The sequence below is a fragment of the Schistocerca cancellata genome, chromosome 7, assembly GCF_023864275.1.
Source record: "Schistocerca cancellata isolate TAMUIC-IGC-003103 chromosome 7, iqSchCanc2.1, whole genome shotgun sequence".
NCBI classification, from domain to species: domain Eukaryota; kingdom Metazoa; phylum Arthropoda; class Insecta; order Orthoptera; family Acrididae; genus Schistocerca; species Schistocerca cancellata.
In genome coordinates this window covers 178,049,867-178,073,569 of record NC_064632.1, presented here as the reverse complement: position 1 = coordinate 178,073,569, position 23,703 = coordinate 178,049,867, and the positions used below count along the sequence as shown (strand labels likewise).

Sequence of the window (23,703 nt, the reverse complement as noted above, 5' to 3'; positions counted from 1 at the left end):
GGGTACGACCATTGTTCCGTAGGAAACCGCAAACATTTTTCCATGAAGGCATTGACCGTCTTATCTCACAGTGGGATACATTTTTTTAAACAGTTATGGTGATTAATTTTGAAATAGTAAACAGTTTACTTACATTATTGCATCTGTCTCATTTTCGTTTGACTCCCGTCATACATGTATTACCTCTATAGGAGTCATGAAAATCGAAATACAAAATACAAGGTTTTGGCGTCTCCTACAACTTTCTCCTCTCTGCAGAGGTAAGAGGTAATACAACAAAATAGAAGCTATGGAACAGCCGCAAGCTGTTTCAGTAGTTTTAGGCATTAATTTCGCTCGGCTGGGCTGTTCCCTAGATTATGTATAGTACTATGGAAAACTTCTCTAGTAGATGACACGTTGTATCTATATAGGGTGTACGGGTATAGGTACAAATATTGTGAGCATTGGTTACTGCATGTGTGTTTTTCTCTGCGTCTAACTTTCTTCCCTCATACACATCACTTAATTTGGTACTTGATGTTTTCTGCACAGTCGTAATTGCGGCGGATAGTTAATTACGGCTGTCAGTATACTCATAGACATTCCATTTGCCTCCACGCATCCACACTTCAATACCTGACATGCTGCCCAGGAAAATAAACTTTACAGATCTGCTTATGCCAAATGTACTTGGAGGTACTACCCAACCTAAAAACACACTACTCGGAACAGCTGTAATTATTAATCTGAAAATTAAGTAAATACTGATGTAATGTTGATCAATACATTGTCCTCAGACATCACTTTCTTTACTTATACCCTGTATATGCATAAATATAAATACTGAACATCACATCATTCAACAGAACTGACAAATAATCACAGTAATTTCAGAATTACTCGAGTAACCCAACAACGATACCGCAGTAATGGGAATCACCTCCGAGTGAACACAGAACTCACACACTTCTGAGCACTGAAAATAAAACACTGTTGTTCTTTCTTCGGCTTGACAAGTATTTTACTGCTCTTACGTGGGAAGGCTTCCAAGCCGCGCTATAGACCCGGTCCCACGTGAAAACCCTGGCTTCTGTTCCGCGTGGGAAAGCTCTCCACGGAAAACATTGTTCACTAGGACGTGATCGTGAAGCGGTTGCTAAGCAGAGGTATTCGGACGCATTGTCCAGCTGCAGTATTCGATGCAAACATCAATCGCATGTGCCGCACAAGCTTACGAAAGACAAATAATATAATCGTGTAAGGCGAAGTAGTGCTTTGAACACCCGGTGTAGCAATTTAAATAAATAAATAAATAAACAACTGTGAGTGTGTGCAAATGTTACGTTCATTAGTTCCAATGGATTATATTCCACCTCTTTGCCATTTGTTCCAAAAATAGCTCAGTACGCCAGTTACTCTCGTCTTTATAAATTAACTGTTCTCAGTCCATAGGTTTACTAATAGGAGAAGTTCTTTCCACAAAAATGTAAAATTCATTGTAGAGTGTGAGAACAACAAAAGCATAAGTTTCCTGTATCTTAAAATCAACAACCTCCAGCAAAGAGTTCAGCATACGCAGGAAACACGCATACACAGACGTAACAATAGACAGCTCATTATGCTATCCCATCACATACAAACCCGTAGCATTTAGAGCTATTTACAAAGAGCGCACTCACTTAACCTTGTGACAGAATTGGACACAGTAAAAAGTATTGACATAAACAATGGCTACATAGATAATACAATAGATAACTTAGACACAAAAATATACAAAAATAAGCAATAAATTCCCAAGTGAGCAAGAAAAAGAAAATATTTGCTAGTATCCCATATCTAGGCCCCATTTCAAAAAATAAAAAAACTGCTAACCTATTACAAAACAATCTGACAATTTCATTCTCCTCTAACAATAAGTTAGGTTACTTATTACTCTATACCATAAAAACAGATTCTCAAAAATTCATCAGAAGTTGGGTGTATAACATATTACGCCCCTATAGCCCTGCCTAATACGTAAGGAAAAACAGGCATGAGTTTCATAACTTGTTTCCAAGAACACGATTGACTTCAGACGTAGCCATTTTGAAAAAATCAGTCATTGTGCAGCTTATGCTGGAAACGAAACACATTATCAATAGAACAGGAAACAATTTGGTAGTCCTACACAGTGAAGCCAATGGCAAGACCCTGTATTTAAAAGAACAGGAACTGTACCTCCATGAAATCACAAAGCCTGAATCAATTTAAGTGGACAGACAGATTTCGCTACTCATGGTTAGTTTAGTAATTTTACAGACTTATTGTAGAATGAAGGCTTTCACGACCGGTTGACATGGCTGTTGATATACTTTCCGGGATGTGAGGTCGTGGTCCAAGAACTTTTCTGCTCCTTACGTTTCGTCCAGGACTGCGCTGGACTTCCTCTGAGGCGCTGCTCCGCTGAGTCTTGCCGACTGACTGGTCGGGTGTCTGAGAGCGACTTATATATTGTGAGAAAGGGGGGCGTGAGACGGCCCGATAGAAGCTTGGAATATAAATTTTTTCGGAAGGCAACACATACGGACAGATATTTACATAAAAATTCTAATCATCATCCTCAACAAAAAAGAGGTGTCATAAAAAGTCTCGTCGATCGAGCGGAACGGATATGTACACCTGAACATTTGGATGCTGAAGTGAAACATCTGAAGCAGGCTTTTGAAAAGAACGGCTACTCAAGAAAAGAGATAGATAGAATTTTACGTCCAAGGAACAGAAACCCAAAAGATAAGAATGAACCGCAACAACAGAAAAATACAGTAGTTCTCCCTTTTATTAAAAAAGTAACAGATCGGATCGGTAAGATTTTACGAAAACATGACATAAAACCGATCTTTAAGCCAACTAAGAAAATAAGTCAAGTACTACGATCTGTGAAGGATAAACGCCCTCCTCTGTCGACATGTGGTGTGTATAAAATTCCATGTACCTGTGGTAAAGTTTACATTGGTACTACCAAAAGAAGCGTAAACACGCGACTGAAAGAGCATAAAAGTCTTTGTCGACTTGGAAAAATAGAAAAGTCAGCTGTAGCGGAACATGCTCTTCAACCAGGCAACCACCAAGTGAAGTTTTCGGATACCAAAGTTTTATCTACAACGTTAAATTACTATCCACGGCTTTATAGAGAAGCTATCGAAATTTATAAACATAACGATAATTTTAATAGGAAAGAGGAGGCTATGAAACTTAGCGATATATGGACAGTGGCTCTACAAAACTGCTAACAATTTTTATCTTTGACAAGGTGGTAATCGATAGTCAACCTTATCTTTGCTATGGATTATCACTGCTCATCACGTGTCACCTGAACCACGCCCCCCTTTCTCACAATATATAAGTCGCTCTCAGACACCCGACCAGTCAGTCGGCAAGACTCAGCGGAGCAGCGCCTCTGAGGAAGTCCAGCGCAGTTCTGGACGAAACGTAAGGAGCAGAAAAGTTCTTGGACCACGACCTCACATCCCGGAAAGTATATCAACAGCCATTTACAGACTTATTTTATATTTAGTTCAGTTTATTTGAAACGCTGATGTCTGACGCTACATAATATATTTCATCCTTCGTCATCTAACATTAAACAATAAACTGCATCTTGAAGTGCTTTGAAAAGTGAGTGACATGATGTGCAGTTGCAGAATGGATAAATAACTTTGCTGACACTAAAATATTAAAAATGTTCTTCCTAGATTTTCCATAAGGTTTTCACTGTCTCTCGTTATATTTTCCGTTATTTGATTCGCGAGTTTCGAAACTGAACAAGTAACTTCTCATAACAGAAACATGGCTTACGCATCACATCGCTTGAGAGCAGAAGTAAATAATGCATTAAAACCATTTGCATCTGATGATGGATCACCAGGGTCCGCTATGCACCGTGTGATTTATTGAAAAAAATTGTGACTGACGGTGTTGTTGTTCATATTTCCTGTACCGTCAAATGGGATCGACCGAGGTGGAGCAGTGGCTAGCAATAAGACTCGCATTCAGGACGACGACGATTCAAATCCCCGTCCGGACAGACAGATTTAGGTTTTCCGAGGTTCTCGAAAACACTTACGGCTAATGCCGAGATGGTTTCCTCGAAGAGGGCATTGTCGATTTACTTCCCCATCCTTCCTCCGTCTGAGCTTGTGCTCTGTCTTTATTGAGTCTGTCGTCGACGGGTCGTTAAAACCTAACCTTCCTTCTTTCCTAAAGTGGTGGTATGCCCTTGCCTTCCTCATAAACATGAACTTACTTATGCCGTCACTTGTAGGTAGAAACGTACTGCTGTTCTGATCTTGGCTATTGCTTGCTACGGATCCCACACTGACGGAAATGTTCAAGTTTTTGTCGAACAGATGTTTTGTAAGCTACGTCCTTCGTTGATGGACTACATTTCCTGAGTGGATCTCGGGCTGGAATCAGCCTTGCGATTCATTTTATGTGGTCGTTCCACTTCAGACCGCTCTGTACGTGTACTCCCAGGTATTTTATGGAAGTAGCTGCTTCCAGTGAGTGTCCAACAATTGTGTAACCATAAAATAAAGGGTCGTTCTGTTATGTATTCGCAGTGCGTGACATTTGTTCATAATCAATTGCAACTCCCTGCACCAAACGTCGATCCTTCGCCGGTCTTCCAGCATTTCCCTACAATTTTCTAGTGTCGCTACTTCTCTTTAAGCATTCGAGACGTTATTATGTCAAGTTCAAGCAAAGGATTACTGTCTCACTTGAAATGCCACGTATTCCGTGAAGTGCTTATGCAGTTAACGAAAAGTTACACGTGTAAATTGTAGAATTCAACTATGGAGACTGTTGCACTAAACGAAGAGCTGAGATATAAAAGGGTAATAAATCTACAAAAAATCGTTACAGAAATTTAAAGAAATAAAATGATAGATACGAGAATTTAGACACTTTTATGTCGTAAGGAAAATAGCTATCTTTATGTGAATCCGTTTTTATCCAGTAGTTTGAGATCACAATGTCAGAATGCTGGCCAAAAACTTGTTAAAATGAGGCGGCATCATGGAATGTTACAGAACGATAGATATTCCTATACTACTGAATGAAATTAGGTATAAGGAGCACTCAAATGAAAACGAGAGAGATGGTAAAAAAGGTAAGCAAACAGTTTATTTCAGAAGTAATTCCCATTACTGTTAATTAATTTATCCCACTGTGAGATAAGATGGCCAGTGCCTTCCTGAAAAAATGTTGGAGGTTGCCTGCAGAATAGCTCCAGAAGCGCTACAGTATTGTAGTATTAGTGTGTGTACGTATGTGAGGAGGAGGAGGAGGAGGAGAAGGAGAGTGGTGTCTAGCGTCCCGTCGAGAATGAGGTCATTAGAGACGGAACACAAGCTCCGATCACGGAAGGATGGAGAAGGAGAAGAGGCCTGCCATTTTGAAGGAACCATCCCGGCATTTGCCTCAAGCGATTCAAGGAAATCACGGAAAATCTAAATCAGAATAATTGTACGCGGTTTTGAACCATCGTTCACCCGAATGTGTGTGTGTGTGTGTGTGTGTGTGTGTGTGTGTGTGTGTGTGTGTGTGTGTGAGAGAGAGAGAGAGAGAGAGAGAGAGAGAGAGAGAGAGAGAGAGAGAGATGTCCCTCCTCCCAGCTGATCTCCCTCCCCACCCCCCCCCCTCACCTTCCTGTTGTTGAAGAAGAAGAAGAAGAAGAAGAGCTCAGTGGTATTACAGTGCATGTGCTCACGCATGTGTTGCAGGTAGGTAGCTCACCTGTTAGTGGGCAAGTGTCTGTGCCATGTGCTGTGGCTGCCAGGAGTGGGATGCTGGATTCATATGCAGGAGAAGTTTTCTCCCCTCCACTTTTGTCTCTGCCATGACTAAGGTGCGAGTAGCTTCCAAAGCTTACAAGGGGACCCTCCATACTGTAAGTCACGGATTTTGATGCGCTTCAAATATGTTGTAGAGGCACTTACCCTGAGTACCTGGCTACCCGGTTTTTTAGCGACGGGCCTTCGTTTTTGAAAAATTCGATTTTGAAGTTCATTGAGCGTTGTGTATACGCGTAACATTACATATATTCCGAGCAAGTCAGCGTAGCGCACCGGTAAAGTTTCACAGCTACCGCGCTGGTGGTAACCTGTTCGAATGCTGCTCGTGTAATTTTCTTTTTTTTTTTTTGTTCAAAATCGAACGAATTTTTTCAATTTTTTTTCAAAGAATATCAACAAACAGTGAAAGTTGTTCGAAATTATAAAGATATATTCAGTTATTAATTTTTTCTGTCATACAATATTACAAAATCTTATTTTTCATCATCCACGTTACTTGATGTGCCAGAACAATTAGTTTTTCTGTCATACAATATTACAAAATCTTATTTTTCATCGCCCACATTACTTGATGTGCCAGAAAAGTATTAAAAACTTATCATAGAAACAACCGAAGCACAAATTGTCGCAGCACAACGCGCATTTTATGAAAGCAACCGTTTTGCAGGCTCACAGTTTCTTCGTGAGCGATACCGGGAAACACAATTCTTATGCATTCTAAAAGATTTCTCTTTCATCCGCTAATTTCGATGCGAACCATGCGTATCTAATCATGCTTTCAAAGTTAGGTGCACTGAACTGATGTAGGATAAGGGAATGTAATTTATCGAATCTTCCCTAGAAGAGATCTCTCTATTGTCTTTCATCAATTCGGGAGCGTTCTGAACAATTTTCGTGAAGATTTTCACCTGTCGGTAAAAATAAACATCGCAGGGCTGGGAATAAGGAGTACACTTTGGTGGGACCACTTTTAGGGCGCAGGTACTCGCTTTTCTTTTATCAGGGAATAGACGACAGTATAAAGTTAAATCTGTTCGCCCTCTCCACGAGTCGATAAGGTACAAAAAAAAAATTCTGTCCCACGTACGGAAGAATTACAGAACGCAAAAATTCGTCGTACACCAGTTTCGTGACTTTCCAGGATTTCGTGCAGGACACGACTACATTTCTGTATTTCCCAGTTAATTCGCCTATTCGTTTTTGAACGTTCGGACCAAATTTTGCGGACGGTTCTTGCATACAAAGAAAAAAAAAATATGGGAGCAGTATTCGAACTCGGTACCTATGAACGTTTACCGCTGCGCTACGTTGACTTACTCGAAACACATATAATGTTACGGGTATACACAGCGCGCAATGAACTTCAAAATCAATTTTCTCAAAAACCAAGGCCCGTCGCTAAAAAACCGGATAGCCAGGTACTCAGGGTTAAGTGGCTCTACAACATACACTACTGGCCAATAAAATTGCTACACCACGAAGATGACGTGCTACAGACGCGAAATTTAACCGACAGGAAGAAGATGCTATGATATGCAAATGATTAGTTTTTCAGAGCATTCACACAAGGTTGGCGCCGGTGGCGACACCTACAACGTGCTGACATGAGGAAAGTTTCCAACCGATTTCTCATACACAAACTGCAGTTGACTGGCGTTGCCTGGTGAAACGTTGTTGTGATGCCTCGTGTAAGGAGTCCGGCTTCGATAAAGATCGGATTGTAGCCTAACGCGATTGCGGTTTATCGCGGAATCGGTGGGTTCAGGAGGGTAATACGGAACGCCGTGCTGGATCCTAACGGCCTCGTATCACTAGCAGTCGAGATGACAGGCATCTTATCCGCATGTCTGTAACGGATCGTGCAGCCACGTTTCCATCCCTGAGTCAACAGATGGGGACGTTTGCAAGACAACAACCATCTGCACGAACAATTCGACGACATTCGCAGCAGCATGGACTATCAGCTCGGAGACAATAGCTGTGGCTACCCTTGACGCTGCATCACAAACAGGAGCGCATGCAATGGTGTACTCAACGACGAACCTGGATGCACGAATGGCAAAACGTCATTTTTTCGGATGAATCCAGGTTCAGTTTACAGTATCATGATGGTCGCATCCGTGTTTGGCGACCTTGCGGTGAACGCACATTGGAAGCGTGTATTCGTCATCGCCATACTGGCGTATCACGCAGCGTGATGGTGTGGGGTGCCATTGGTTACACGTCTCGTTCACCTCTTGTTCGCATTGACGGCACTTTGAACAGTGGACGTTACATTTCAGATGTGTTACGACCCGTGGCTCTGCCATTCATTCGATCCCTGCGAAACCCTACATTTCAGCAGGATAATGCACGACCGCATGTTGCAGGTCTTGTACGGGCCTTTCTGGATACAGAAAATGTTCGACCACTGCCCTGGCCAGCACATTCTCCAGATCTCTCACCAATGGTGGCCGAGCAACTGGCTCGTCACAATACGCCAGTCACTACTCTTGCTGAACTGTGGTATCGTGTTGAAGCTGCATGGGCAGCTGTACCTGTACACGCCATCCAAGCTCTGACTCAATGCCCAGGCGTATCAAGGCCGTTATTACGGCCAGAGGTGGTTGTTCTGGGTACTGATTTCTCAGGATCTACGCACCCAAATTGCTTGTAAATGTAATCACATGTCAGTTCTGGTATAATATATTTGTTCAATGAATGCCCGTTTATCATCTGCATTGCTTCTTGGTGCAGCAATTTTAATGGCCAGTAGTGTATTTTAGCGCATCAAAATCAGTGATTTACAGTATGGAGGGTCCCCTTGTTAGTCGTATTGCGGCGTATGTGGCTGTGTGAGTTTGCAGATGGAGATTGCCCGCTCGACTGGGCTGCGTCCAAGTCCGCGCCGAGCGCCGAGTCTACACCCTTGCCCCCTCCCCTGCCTTCGTTCTCGACGAAGAAGGGAGCGGTCCTGAAAGCTCGGCAGTACTGCAGCTGCGCGTGTGTTGCAGGTAGGCGGCGCGCCTGCGAGCGGGCAGCGTGCGCGCCCGCGCCGAGCGCCGCGGCTGCCGGGATGTAGCATGCAGCATTGCACCGTCAGCGCGCCCGTGCACTCCTGCAGTCCTGCCAGCCTCGCCGCCAGCGCCAAGTACGCCGCCGTCGAGCTCCTCAACAAGCAGCGACTATACTTCGTCGTCGAGGTCAGTGGCTCTGCGCGGCGCCCGCCTCCCCTCGCATCCTAATGCTGCACCCAGCCAGGCGCGCCGGCGCCGTTTCGGACACGCGCCGTGCTGCCACGCGCCCCACGCCTCGCAGCTGCCCGCCCAACCCGCCACACGCCGCCCGTGCCGTACCTAGCGCGCCGTTCCACTCCGCTGCTCCCCACCGGCACAGAAACACACACCAGACGCATTCCACGCATTAGTCAACAGTCATCACGAACATCACTAAATAAGCAATTCTGCATCTACGTACACTGAAGAGCCAAAGAAACGGGTAAACTGGCCTATTAGCGCGTAGGGCCCCCGTTAGCATGCAGAAGTGCCGCAACACGACGTCGCATGGACTGGAAGCAGTTAATTCCATAAAATTATCTGGGAGTAGACATTAGGAGTGATTTAAAATGGAATGACCATATAAAATTAATCGTCGGTAAGGCAGGTACCAGACTGGAAGAAACCTAAGCAAATGCAATCCGAAAACAAAGCAAGTACGTTACAGTACATCTGTTCGCCCACTGCTTGAATACTGCTCGCCGGTGTGGGATCCGTACCAGATAGGGTTAATAGAAGAGATAGAGAAGATCCAACGGAGGGCAGCGCGCTTCGTTACAGGATCATTTAGTAATCGCGAAAGCGTTACGGAGATGACAGATAGACCCCAGTGGAAGACTCTGAAAGAGAGACGCTCAGTAGCTCGGTACGGGCTTTTGTTGAAGTTTCCAGTACATACCTTCACCGAGGAGTCAAACAGTATATTGCTCCCTCCTACGTATATCTCGCGAAGAGACCGTGAGGATAAAATCAGAGAGATTAGAGCCCACAAAGAGGCATACCAACAATCTTTCTTTCCACGAACAATACGAGACTGGAATAGAAGTGACAACCGATAGAGGCACTGAAACTACCCTCCGCCACACACCGTCAATGGGCTTGCGGAGTACGGGTGTAGATGTAGACTAATGTCCGAAGTAGTGCTGGAGCGAACTGACACCATGAATCCTGCAGAGCTTTCCATAAATCTCTAAGAGTACGAGAGACGAGGAGATATCTTCTGAACAGCACGTTCGAAGGCATCCCAGATATGCTCATTAATGTTCATGTCTGGTGAAGCTGGTGGCATGTTGAAGAGTTTAAACTCACAAGAATGTTCCTGGAGCCATTCTATAACCATTCTGCTCTTCTGGGGTGTCGCGTTGTCCGTCGGGTTGCACAATGGACATGAATGGATGCAGGTGATCAGACAAGATGCTTATGTACGTGTCACCTGTCAGAGTCTTATCCACATGTACCAGGGTTCCCATATCACTCCAACTGCACACGCCCCACACCATTACAGAGCCTCCACCAGCTTGAACAGTCCCCTGCTGACATGCAGAGTTCATCGATTCATGAGGTTGTCTTCATACCCGCACAAATCCATTCGCTCGATACAATTTGAAATGAGACTCGTCCGACCAGCCAACATGTTTCCACTCATCAACAGTCCATTAGCAGCTCAAATTCAAATGGCTCTAAGTACTATGGGACTTTACATCAGTCCCCTAAACTTAGAACTACTTAAACCTAACTAACCTATGGACAACCCCCACATTCATGCACGACGCAAGATTCGAACGTGCGACCGTAGCAGTCGCGTGGTTCCGGACTGAAGCGCCTAGAACTGCTCTGCCACCGCGGCCGGCGCCCATTATCGGTGCTGATGGGTCCAAGCGAGGTTGATGGGTCCAAGCGAGGCGTAAAGCTTTGCCGCGTGCAGTCATTGAGGGCACACGAGTGGGATTTCGGCTCCGAAAACCCATATAGATGATGTTCGGTTGAAAGGTTCACACGCTGACAGTTGTTGATGGCCCAGAACTGAAATCGGCAGCAGTTTTCGGAAGGGTTGCACTTCTGTCACGTTGAACGGTTCTCTTCAGTCGTCGTAGGTCTCGTTCTTACAGGATCTTTTTCCGGCCGTAGTGATGTCGGAGATTTGATGTTTTACCCGATTCATGATATTCACGGTACACTCGCGAAATGGTCGTATGGGAAAATCCCCTCCCCCTCCGAGCGGTTCTAGGCGCTACAGTCTAGAACCGCGCGCGCGACCGCTACGGTAGCAGGTTCGAATCCTGCCTCGGGCATGGATGTGTGTGATGTCCTTAGGTTAGTTAGGTTTAAGTAGTTCTAAGTTCTAGGGGACTAATGACCTCATAAGTTAAGTCCCATAGTGCTCAGAGCCATTTTTTTGAAAATCCCCACGTCATCGCTACTTCGGAGATGCTATGTCGCAACACTCGTGCGCCGACTATAACACCACGTTGAAACTCACTTAAATTTCGAGAACCTACCATTGTAGCAGCAGTAACCGATCTAAGAACTGCGCCAGACAAGTGTTGTCTTATGTAGGCATTGCCGACCGCAGCACTGCAGTCTTCCTGTTTACATATCTCTGTATGTGAATACGCAAGCCTGTGCCAGTTTCTTTGGCGCTTCAGAGTACATACTCCGCAAGCATATGGCGCGTGGCGGAGAGTACCTTATACCAGTACTCCAGTACTAGTCATTCCTTTTCCTGTTCCACTCGCAAAAACGAACGAGTGAAAAACAAATTTGTGTATACCTCCGTACGAGCACTAATCCATCTAAAGAGAAAAGACAAAGCTGAATTTCGCAGGAGCGACGCTTTCTAAATCCGAAACTGACAGTATGGTACGAAAAAATGCCATCTGCAAACGAACGTCGCAGCAATTTTATTACTTCATTTCAACATAGAAAACGACTCCACAGTCGAGAATTGAACGTCAGGTGATGCTTAGAGAATGCGTAAGCCCTGCTCGGATAGCTAGCGTCCTCGGATGATGTCTAGGAATCATCTAGTGGTAGACTGAAAGTTTGTAGCCACATGTTCGATATATCTAATGTCCAGTTAAGGAAGACAAACGGTTATGTTTATGCTACAGCGGATTTCTCCACTCACCTCTGCTCTTAGTGAAACTCGTTCTTAATTCCTTGGAGCCATTTAAACGAAAACTACTCAGGCTTGATACGATTAATCACATAATTCGCATGATTCCGACGCAGAGTTTAAAATTTTGTTATAGTACTCGTGCATAAAAAACTATAGCGAAGAGCAAGACTAAATTGTGTGTGCCAGACGGAAACCTTTCAACTCAGATTCAAAAACCTGGAAGTTAAACCCGCAGAACAGTTTACAGATTTTTACACTGGTAAGCGAAAACATTATGACCACTTTTTTTTATTTACTTTTAAAAACAGTCTTGATCACTACTTATTTATTAAGGTGACCGGTTTCGACGACTACTGTGGTCACCTTCAGACCTACAAGTCGTATACAAAGCTTTAATTAGAGGGCTACATGCATTAAAGAAAATACATAAAGTTATAAAGCTATAAAACGATGAATTACCATTGAGTAGGAACCTCTTTCTGCTGGAAAATCACTACTGGAGAAACCAGTGCACGTCTTACTATATATAATGGAGGCTCCGCCCACTTCTGACGGCATGATGTCATTACTGACCGCCGGCCGAAGTGGCCGTGCGGTTAAAGGCGCTGCAGTCTGGAACCGCAAGACCGCTACGGTCGCAGGTTCGAATCCTGCCTCGGGAATGGATGTTTGTGATGTCCTTAGGTTAGTTAGGTTTAACTAGTTCTAAGTTCTAGGGGACTAATGACCTCAGCAGTTGAGTCCCATAGTGCTCAGAGCCATTACTGACCAATGAGGTATAAGTCGAATAACAATGTAAAATTTCTTAGTTAAAAGAACATTATCAAGAAAAAAAATAAACACACACTAAACTTAGCCTATTAAACAGTTACTGTCAATTAAGAAGCGTTAAAAATATTTAAATATGTAGGATACATGAACTTCAGTTTGATAGTACATGGGTTGCCCTCTCAAGGCCTGTTAGTGAACCATTTGGAACCACTGGTTGCCATGGTGAAGTTGGACACCGTTCCAAAGATGAGGCAGCAGGCTTCTTTTTAACGCTTCATAGTTGTCAATAGCTGTTTAATAAGCTAAGTTTAGTGTGTGTTTGTTTTTTTCTTGACAATGTTCTTTTAACTAAGAAATTTTACATTGTTGTTTGACTTATACCTCATTGGTTAGTAATGACATCATGCCGTCAGAAGTGGGCGGAGCCTCCATTATATATAGTAAGACGTGCACTGGTTTCTCCAGTAGTGATTATCCAGCAGAAAGAGGTTCCTACTCAATGGTAATTCATCGGTTTATAGCTTTATAACTTTATGTATTTTCTTTAATATATGTATCCCTCTAATTAAAAGCTTTGTATACGACTTATATGTCTGAAGAGACCACAGTAGTCGTCGAAACCGGTCATCTTAATAAATAAATCGTGATCAAGACCGTTTTTAATAGTAAATATTTGTAACACATTGATCACTGTCACTCCCATAATGTATTCAAAAGTAATTATGACCACTACCCAGTGCGACGTTGGATGCCGCCTAGTGGGGCGTTCCAGGTACGTTACGCGGTAACGAAAGTATGTAAGCGGAGCAGAGACGGACGGGGGATGACCCTAGCGAAGATAGGGGCTGCAAATGGGGAAATCCAGTGAGGTAAGTGACTTTGACAAAGGGCAGGTTATTATTAAACAGACCCTTTGAACTAGTATTTCGCAAACGGCGAAGCTGGTCGAATGTTCACGTGCTACTGTCGTGAGCATGTACCGAAAGAGACAGTAAGACTACCATTATGTGCTAAATGGTTGCACGTCCACTACTCTTCACAGAACGTGGGGTTCGGAGACTTGTCAGGTCTTTAAAGCAGGACAGGTGGTGATGTATGACATCTCTGTCGGAAGAGCACACTGCTGGTGCACGCACGAGTGTTTCGGAGCACACCGTTCATCGTACATTATTGAACATGGAGCTCCACAGCAGACCACCCCTAGGTGTTCACATGTTGACCCAACGACATCGTCAATTACGATTGCAGTGAGCACGGGACCATCAGGATTCAACCGTCGATTAATGGAAACGTGTCGGATCTTCGGGTGAACCACATTGTTGTTACTCTAGATCGATGGCCGTCTCCACAAACGCCGTCATCGAGGTGAACAGCGGCTCGAAATGTGCAGTGCGCCACGGATGCAGCTGGTGGAAACAGTATTGTGCTGTGGGAGAGATTCTCCTGCGCTTGCATGAGACCTGTGACAGTAATTGAAGACTCACTGACAGCTGTGAACCACCTGCATCCCTTCGAGCTTCATGTCTCCCCCATTCGCCTTATGTATATTCTATGGAACTCATCTGTGTCTCTATCGGACGCCATCACCGCGTACGCAAATCAGCGACCCGCTATTTACGCCAGTTCAATGACCTGTGCGTAGACATCTAATGTCACATACCTCCACAAACCCACTAACAACTGTCGGATACCTGATACACAAATCAGTGATGTATTTCGTTCCAAAGACAGACAAACAAGCTATTAAACAGGTGGTCATGATGTTTTGGCTCATCAGTGTATAACATCGTCATACCAGCCATTTGAAATCTATTGCTGGAAAAGGTGTCCTTTACATTTTATCACGCATTACATTCTTCAGCTGTATACATCCATGCACCCAGAAGTCATCTACCCGCGATACATTGCGTCGTCGCTTCGGGATTTTGTTATACAGGTTGTTACAAAAACGTACGGCCAAACTTTCAGGAAACATTCCTCACACACAAAGAAAGAAAATATGTTATGTGGACATGTGTCCGGAAACGCTTACTTTCCATGTTAGAGCTCATTTTAGTACTTCTCTTCAAATCACATTAATCATGGAATGGAAACACACAGCAACAGAACGTACAAGCGTGACTTCAAACACTTTGTTACAGGAAATGCTCACTGTCCTCCGTTAGCGAGGATACATGCCTCCGCCCTCCGTCGCATTGAATCCCTGATGCGCTGATGCAGCCCTGGAGAATGGCGTATTGTATCACAGCCGTCCACAATACAAGCACGAAGAATCTCTACATTTGGTACCGGGGTTGCGTAGACAAGAGCTTTCAAATGCCTCCATAAATGAAAGTCAAGAGGGTTGAGGTCAGCAGAGCGTGGAGGCCATGCAATTGGTCCGCCTCTACCAATCCATCGGTCACCGAATCTGTTGTTGAGAAGCGTACGAACATTTGGTACCGGGGTTGCGTAGACAAGAGCTTTCAAATGCCTCCATAAATGAAAGTCAAGAGGGTTGAGGTCAGCAGAGCGTGGAGGCCATGCAATTGGTCCGCCTCTACCAATCCATCGGTCACCGAATCTGTTGTTGAGAAGCGTACGAACACTTCGACTGAAATGTGCAGGAGCTCCATCGTGCACGAACCACATGTTGTGTCGTACTTGTAAAGGCACATGTTCTAGCAGCACAGGTAGAGTATCCCGTATGAAATCATGATAACGTGCTCCATTGAGCGTAGGTGGAAGAACATGGGGCCCAATCAAGACATCACCAAAAATGCCTGCCCAAACGTTCACAGAAAATCTGTGTTGATGACGTGATTGCACAATTGCGTGCGGACTCTCGTCAGCCCACACATGTTGACTGTGAAAATTTACAATTTGATCACGTTGGAATGAAGCCTCATCCGTAAATAGAACATTTGCACTGAAATGAGGATTGACACATTGCTGGATGAACCATTCGCAGAAGTGTACCCGTGGAGGCCAATCAGCTGCTGATAGTGCCTGCACACGCTGAACATGGTACGGAAAGAACTGGTTCTCGCGTAGCACTCTCCATACAGTGACGTGGTCAACGTTACCTTGTGCAGCAGCAACTTCTCTGACGGTGTCATTAGGGTTATCGTCAACTGCACGAAGAATTTCCTCGTCCATTGCAGGTGTGCTCGTCGTTCTAGGTCTTCCCCAGTCGCGAGTCATAGGCTGGAATGTTCCGTGCTCCCCAAGACGCCGATCAATTACTTCGAATGTCTTCCTGTCGAAACAGCTTCGTCCTGGAAATCTGTCTCGATACAAACGTACCGCGCCACGGCTATTGCCCCGTGTTAATCCATACATCAAATGGGCATCTGCCAACTCCGCATTTGTAAACATTGCACTGACTGCAAAACCACGTTCGTGATGAACACTAACCTGTTGATGCTACGTACTGATGTGCTTGATGCTAGTACTGTAGAGCAATGAGTCGCATATCAACACAAGCACCGAAGTCAACATTACCTTCCTTCAATTGGGCCAACTGGCGGTGAATCCAGGAAGTGCAGTATGTACTGGCGAAACTAAAATGAGCTCTAACATGGAAATTAGGCGTTTCCGGACACATGTCCACATAACATCTTTTCTTTATTTGTGTGTGAGGAATGTTTCCTGAAAGTTTGGCCGTACCTTTTTGTAACACCCTATATATTGAAACCGAACACACAACTTCCTTAGTGCAGCTAATATCCATTCGCATCGCTAAATGTTACTCTCTGCTCCACTTCATTTTCATTAGAGTCACATTTACGTCTTCAACTTTCCTGAACTTCATTTCTCTTTTTGGTTTCTCTGTGTTTGTAGTTATTTCCAAAATGAACCTTTCCGTAGCCCACTGAACAATCCTCAGTTTTGGGACAGTTCTCACAATACCATCTGTGTCATCTTCATGGTTTGTATCTTCAGTAGAGTTTAGCGACAGATATACTATCTTATCAAAAGTATCCGGACTCTTATTAGTGGACATTAATATGGACTGTGTCCAGCCTTAGCCTTTAGGATGGCTTGAACTCTGACGAGGACACTTTCGGTGAGGTGTCTGGATGTCTACAGAGGAATGGCAGCCCGTTCTTCCTCAGGAGTCGAAACCAGAGGAGATAGTGATTTTGGACATTGGGGTCTGTAGCGAAGTCGACATTCTAACATTACAAAGATGTTCAATTGGTCTAGATCTGGACTCCAGGCAGGTATTGTCCACAAACTATTGCCTCCTTGATGCTGCTTTATGGTAGGGTGCACTGTCATGCTAAAACAGCAGTCATCTCTCATTTATTCCTGTACTCTACGCAGTACAAAATGCAGTAAAACTTGTTCGTGTCATTTCGAATTTAGCATTTTCTTAAGCAGGATAAGAAGAGCACACCTTAATCACGAAAAACACCCCCAAAAACTAACTCTCTCCTACCCCATACTTCACTGTTGGCACTTCGCACGATGCCAGGGAACGTTCTGCAGCAGTTTCGCGGATCGAGACACCACGTCATCATCTCGTCCCTAATCCAGTAGAAAAATGTTCGGGATGATCTCGGGTGAAATCTTCTACTCACTGCATTCGTCCTTTGACGCTTACCGCACTGCAGGCAGCCCTGAAGGATGAATGACGTCTATTTCCCACGGAACTTGTGAACATCATCATTAACAGCTTGTGCTCTTTTGTCCCCTCGTATAATCATACAACGTATTCACGTTGCTTTGGCCACACCAGTCACATCTAGTTATGCTTGCCAAACACACACTAAAATGGAACCTCAGTTCCTTGTCTCCAACTATATTTATATATTTTATTTAAAACACGTCATGTGTTCTTCACTTTGCCTAAATTCATCATGTTCGACAGTCACTTTCGGAATTATCATTTTTGTGATTTTTTATGTTATAGAGAAGATTTTACTTTATTGTGTTCTTTATATACCAGTATATTCATTTCAGTACAGTGATACGTTTTACAATGGAAGATAGTGCAAGAGTTAATGAAAACGTAGGCATAGTATTTTCACTTTTGACCTTCGCTTACGACGAATTTTCAGACTTTTCTTGATAAGTATCACAACTCTTTGCTTCAACCTCAAGATAATTTTAAAACTAGGGCAACCACAACTAAAAAAGTTATACATGATCGCTTGACGCTTCATACAGTGAACAGGTTTTTTTAAGTACATGTGTTAAAACTATTAAAATGAAACTGTATTTGTTCAGGTCACTTATAAACACACAATCGGTTTTGCAACATTTGAGTTGCGTCTTCTGGTGTAAATATCATGCTATGTCATAAGTTATAGAATGCCACAGTGTAACAATTGGTGTGGCTAGGTAAAGATTTCAGCATTTTTCAATCGATAAAAAAAACCATTGTTAAATGATAAAAAGAGCATTGTCAATGATGAAAGTCTTGTCTGTGTTAAATCGCGAACTGTACACATTCTCATTAAAATATGCTCTTGTCGGTCTATGTCAGCAACAAAGCCCCCCCCCCCCTCCCGCCTGCATGTTATTCAGGGAAGTACTAGGCCCTTTAGTGACAAAAGCCGCTACGCTCACGTGTATTTGCCACCGACGTAACAGCTGGCAACATAGGCGCACACTCTTCGACAATACACGGGGCGCTCGTAGCTTATACCGTCAGCTGCTATGTTGATGGCAAATACAAATGAGCCTGTCGGCTTTTGTCACTAAAGGGCCCAGTACTTCCCTGAATAACAAGCAGGGGGGAGGGGGGGGGGGGCATTTAGTTGCTGAAATTGGGCGACAAGAGCATATTTTAATCATAACGTGTACAGTTCGCGATTTAGCACAGACAAGATTTTCATCATTGACGATGCTCTTTTTATCATTTGACAGTGGCTTTTTATCGACTGAAGAATGCTGAAATATTTACCTAGTCACGCCAATTGTTACACTACAGCATTACATGTACACCGGAAGATGTAACTCAAAAGTTTCGAAACCGGTTGTTTTGGTTTATAAGTGACCTGAACAAATACAATTACAGCGGACCATTGGACATTTCATTCAGTTTCATTTTAACAGTTTTAACACCTGTATTTTAAAAAACCATTCCCTATATGAAGTATCATCAATCATGTCTTCTTGGTGCCACCCCCATTTCCGTTATCTCGGTGGTGTGTGGCGAATGACTCGTGTACTCATTATAAGTACTGCAGAAAATATGTGACATGACACAAGATTTGTGATGGATTCCTCAGTTCAGCAAATTTACTTATTTACTGTCTTTGTTTAGGCAACGGCCTTGCCGCAGATGATACACCGGTGCCCGTGAGATCATCGAAGTTAAGCGCTGTCGGGCGTGGTCGGCACTTGGATGGATGACCATCCAGGCCGCCATGCGCTGTTGCCATTTTTCGGGGTGCACTCAGCCTCGTGATGCCAATTGAGGAGCTACTCGACCGAATAGTAGCGGCGTCGATCAAGAATACCATCATAACGACCGGGAAAGCGGTGTGCTGACCCCACGCCCTTCCTATCCGCATCCTCCACTGAGGATAACACGGCGGTCGGATGGTCCCGGTAGGCCACTCGTGGCCTGAAGACGGAGTGTGTACTGTCTTCGTTTAAAGCAAGTTGTTGTTGTCTGCAATTTCGTTGTCAATTAGTTATGTGCTGCTGCTTCATCTACACGGAAACACGACGTCAGAACAGTTCCGTGATATTGCTCGCTATTGTAAGTATTTCTCGGTCCCAATACAATCGCAAATAGTCGTTTTCTAGTAATTTCAGTATGGCTGCTTGTCGATAGACTTGAAGTGATGCTTTGGTACGAGTTCCTGCTCCACTGTTTCCGCAACTGAGTTTGCTTAAGCTTCTATTCTAATTACTATTATATCCTTGCCGTCAGTAGTTATGAGCCGTATTACCTCCAGAATAGTACAGCCTTACCGCCAGTTGTCTTTCGTAGCCTACCCGGATACTTACTTGACGTAATTGCTTGGACATATATAGCCAGCATTAAACCCTCAGTTTATGTCCGGAGGTCAACCAGTAGTCTGATACTTCGTTATTGTTGTTATATGACATAAAACTAAAAGAACGAAACACGTTAGGGATATGGTGGCAGACGAAACCCTTACAAGGAAAGGCCACAAATGAGATTGCCACCAGTCGCCGTACCTGTGGTTTTTCTTTCTTCTTTTAAGGGAACTCTTCTTCCTTTGGCCTAATGAGTCTGAGGAGTCACCATTTCGGACTGTTCCCCTACGGAAAAACAAGGGACTCCAGAGTCATCTGGAAATTACGGTATCCGCTACGAGGTCAGCACAGTGTACACTAATGAGCCACAAAATTATGACCAACACCTAACGGCGTCGTAATTTACCTTCGGCACGTAAAGCATTTGGAATTCGTCTCGGCTCGAAATCTTTGATACGTGGCTCGAGGCAGATGCTCCTACACTTCTTGTACACTGAAGTGGCAAAAGTCATGGGATAGTGATATGCACGAATACTGATGGCAGTAGTGTCACGTACACAAAACATAAAAGGGCAGTGCATTGGGGGAGACGCTTATTTGTACTCAGCTGATTTATGTGATTATGACCGCACGACGGGGATTAGCAGACTTCAAAAATGGCTCTGAGCACTATGCGACTTAACTTCTGAGGTCATCAGTCGCCTACAACTTAGAACTAATTAAACCTAACTAACCTAAGGACATCACACACATCCATGCCCGAGGCAGGATTCGAACCTGCGACCGTAGCGGACGCTCGGTTCCAGACTGTAGCGCCTAGAACCGCACGGCCACTCCGGCCGGCATTAGCAGACTTGGAACGTGGAATGGCAATTGGAACTAGACGCATTGGGACATTCCATTTCGGAAATCGTTAGGGAATTCAATATTCCGAGATTCACAGTGTCAAGAAAGTGCCGAGAATACTAAACGTCAGCCATTACCTCTGACCACGGACAACTCAGCGGCCGACGGCCTTCCCTTAACAACCGAGAGCAGCGGCGTTTGAGTAGTGTTGTCAGTGCTAACGGACAAGCAACACTTCCTGAAATATATATACTAAGATGGCATCTTTTCTTTCGGACGTGTCCGAAATAACAGACACCATCTTAGTATATATATACACTCCTGGAAATTGAAATAAGAACACCGTGAATTCATTGTCCCAGGAAGGGGAAACTTTATTGACACATTCCTGGGGTCAGATACATCACATGATCACACTGACAGAACCACAGGCACATAGACACAGGCAACAGAGCATGCACAATGTCGGCACTAGTACAGTGTATATCCACCTTTCGCAGCAATGCAGGCTGCTATTCTCCCATGGAGACGATCGTAGAGATGCTGGATGTAGTCCTGTGGAACGGCTTGCCATGCCATTTCCACCTGGCGCCTCAGTTGGACCAGCGTTCGTGCTGGACGTGCAGACCGCGTGAGACGACGCTTCATCCAGTCCCAAACATGCTCAATGGGGGACAGATCCGGAGATCTTGCTGGCCAGGGTAGTTGACTTACACCTTCTAGAGCACATTGGGTGGCACGGGATACATGCGGACGTGCATTGTCCTGTTGGAACAGCAAGTTCCCTTGCCGGTCTAGGAATGGTAGAACGATGGGTTCGATGACGGTTTGGATGTACCGTGCACTATTCAGTGTCCCCTCGACGATCACCAGTGGTGTACGGCCAGTGTAGGAGATCGCTCCCCACACCATGATGCCAGGTGTTAGCCCTGTGTGCCTCGGTCGTATGCAGTCCTGATTGTGGCGCTCACCTGCACGGCGCCAAACACGCATACGACCATCATTGGCACCAAGGCAGAAGCGACTCTCATCGCTGAAGACGACACGTCTCCATTCGTCCCTCCATTCACGCCTGTCGCGACACCACTGGAGGCGGGCTGCACGATGTTGGGGCGTGAGCGGAAGACGGCCTAACGGTGTGCGGGACCGTAGCCCAGCTTCATGGAGACGGTTGCGAATGGTCCTCGCCGATACCCCAGGAGCAACAGTGTCCCTAATTTGCTGGGAAGTGGCGGTGCGGTCCCCTACGGCACTGCGTAGGATCCTATGGTCTTGGCGTGCATCTGTGCGTCGCTGCGGTCCGGTCCCAGGTCGACGGGCACGTGCACCTTCCGCCGACCACTGGCGACAACATCGATGTACTGTGGAGACCTGACGCCCCACGTGTTGAGCAATTCGGCGGTACGTCCACCCGGCCTCCCGCATGCCCACTATACGCCCTCGCTCAAAGTCCGTCAACTGCACATACGGTTCACGTCCACGCTGTCGCGGCATGCTACCAGTGTTAAAGACTGCGATGGAGCTCCGTATGCCACGGCAAACTGGCTGACACTGACGGCGGCGGTGCACAAATGCTGCGCAGCTAGCGCCATTCGGCGGCCAACACCGCGGTTCCTGGTGTGTCCGCTGTGCCGTGCGTGTGATCATTGCTTGTACAGCCCTCTCGCAGTGTCCGGAGCAAGTATGATGGGTCTGACACACCGGTGTCAATGTGTTCTTTTTTCCATTTCCAGGAGTGTAGTTAAGGCTCACCGGCCACTTGACCATCTTCTTCTTCTGTGCGAATGCACAAACAGTGCCCGAACTCTTAAGGGAATCGGCAACGCGCCGCGAGTAATGAGTATAATGGGCGAGGGCACTACGAATGTAGTGAGTGACAATAAGTTGAGAATGTGGGTTTCGCGGGAGGCGTGCCAGAGCTAAATCCCTGCAGTCGCGCTATCCTCTGTGTCCTCGGTGGCTCAGATGGATAGAGCGTCTGTCATTTAAGCAGGAGATCCCGGATTCGAGTCCCGGTCGGGGCACACATTTTCATATGTCCCCGTTGACGTATGTCAACGCCTGTAAGCAGCTAAGGGCGTTAGTTTCATTGTAACTTCATGAAATAACCGTAGAAAGCAGTGTGGGGCGTACGACGAACGTATCCGTTAGGACAGTGCGGCGCAATTCGGCCTTAATGGGCTATGGCAGCAGACGACAGATGCGACTGTTCTTGTTAACAACACATCACCTTCAGCTCCTCTCCTGGGCTCCTGACCATATTGGTCGGAGTCTAGATGACCGGAAAATCGTTGCCTGGTGAGACGAGTGCGGATTTTATTTGGTAAGAGCTGATGGTGGGGTTCGAATGTGGCGCAGACCCTACCAAGCCATGGGGCCAAGTTGTCAACAAGGCACTGTGCCTCCTAGTGGAGGCTGCATAATGGTGTGTGCTATGTTTACGTGGAATGATGTGGGTACTTTGGTCCAATTGAATCCATCATCAACCGGGAACGGTTATGTTCGGCTACTTCGGGACCATTTGCAGGCATTCAATGGTTCAAATGGCTCTGAGCACTATGGGACTTAGACCGAGCGAGGTGGCGCAGTGGTTAGCACACTGGACTCGCATTCGGGAGGACGACGGTTCAATCCCGTCTCCGGCCATCCTGATTTAGGTTTTCCGTTATTTCCCTAAATCGTTTCAGGCAAATGCCGGGATGGTTCCTTTGAAAGGGCACGGCCGATTTCCTTCCCAATCCTTCCTTAACCCGAGCTTACGCTCCGTCTCTAATGACCTCGTTATCGCCGGAACGTTAAACACTAACCACCACCACCACCACTATGGGACTTAACTTTTGAGGTCATCAGTCCCCTAGAACTTAGAACTACCGGCACCAAGAAGGGAAATATGGGATAAGAAACGGCTGCTTTCGTAATCCAGGTCTATGTTCTCTTCCCGAAAATGCTGAGAACGTATTTTGCTATAATTGCTCGGCTTCCAATCTTTCCTTCTCAAAGCGTTCACCCAGAGAGCTTTTCGAGCTGAACTGATAGAAAATCAAAATCGAAAGACGGGAATAAAACTAATGTAGTAAACTATTAAGTTACCCGTGGTCTAGGGGTAGCGTCTTTGATTCATAATCAAAACGTCTTCGGTCCCGGGTTCGATCCCCGCTACTGCCTAAATTTTGAT

General features: G+C 45.2%; 1 protein-coding gene across 1 annotated transcript in view; it reads left to right on the top strand.

The window, feature by feature from the left end:
- Positions 1 to 23,703, top strand: part of LOC126091924 (protein expanded) — a 529,897-nt gene that overhangs the window by 348,586 nt on the left and 157,608 nt on the right. Inside the window, exon 3 of the mRNA XM_049907244.1 lies at positions 8,810 to 8,998. Coding sequence (XP_049763201.1) covers positions 8,879 to 8,998 — 120 coding nt within the window. The 5' untranslated portion in view covers positions 8,810 to 8,878. The remainder of the gene's footprint in view (positions 1 to 8,809; positions 8,999 to 23,703) is intronic.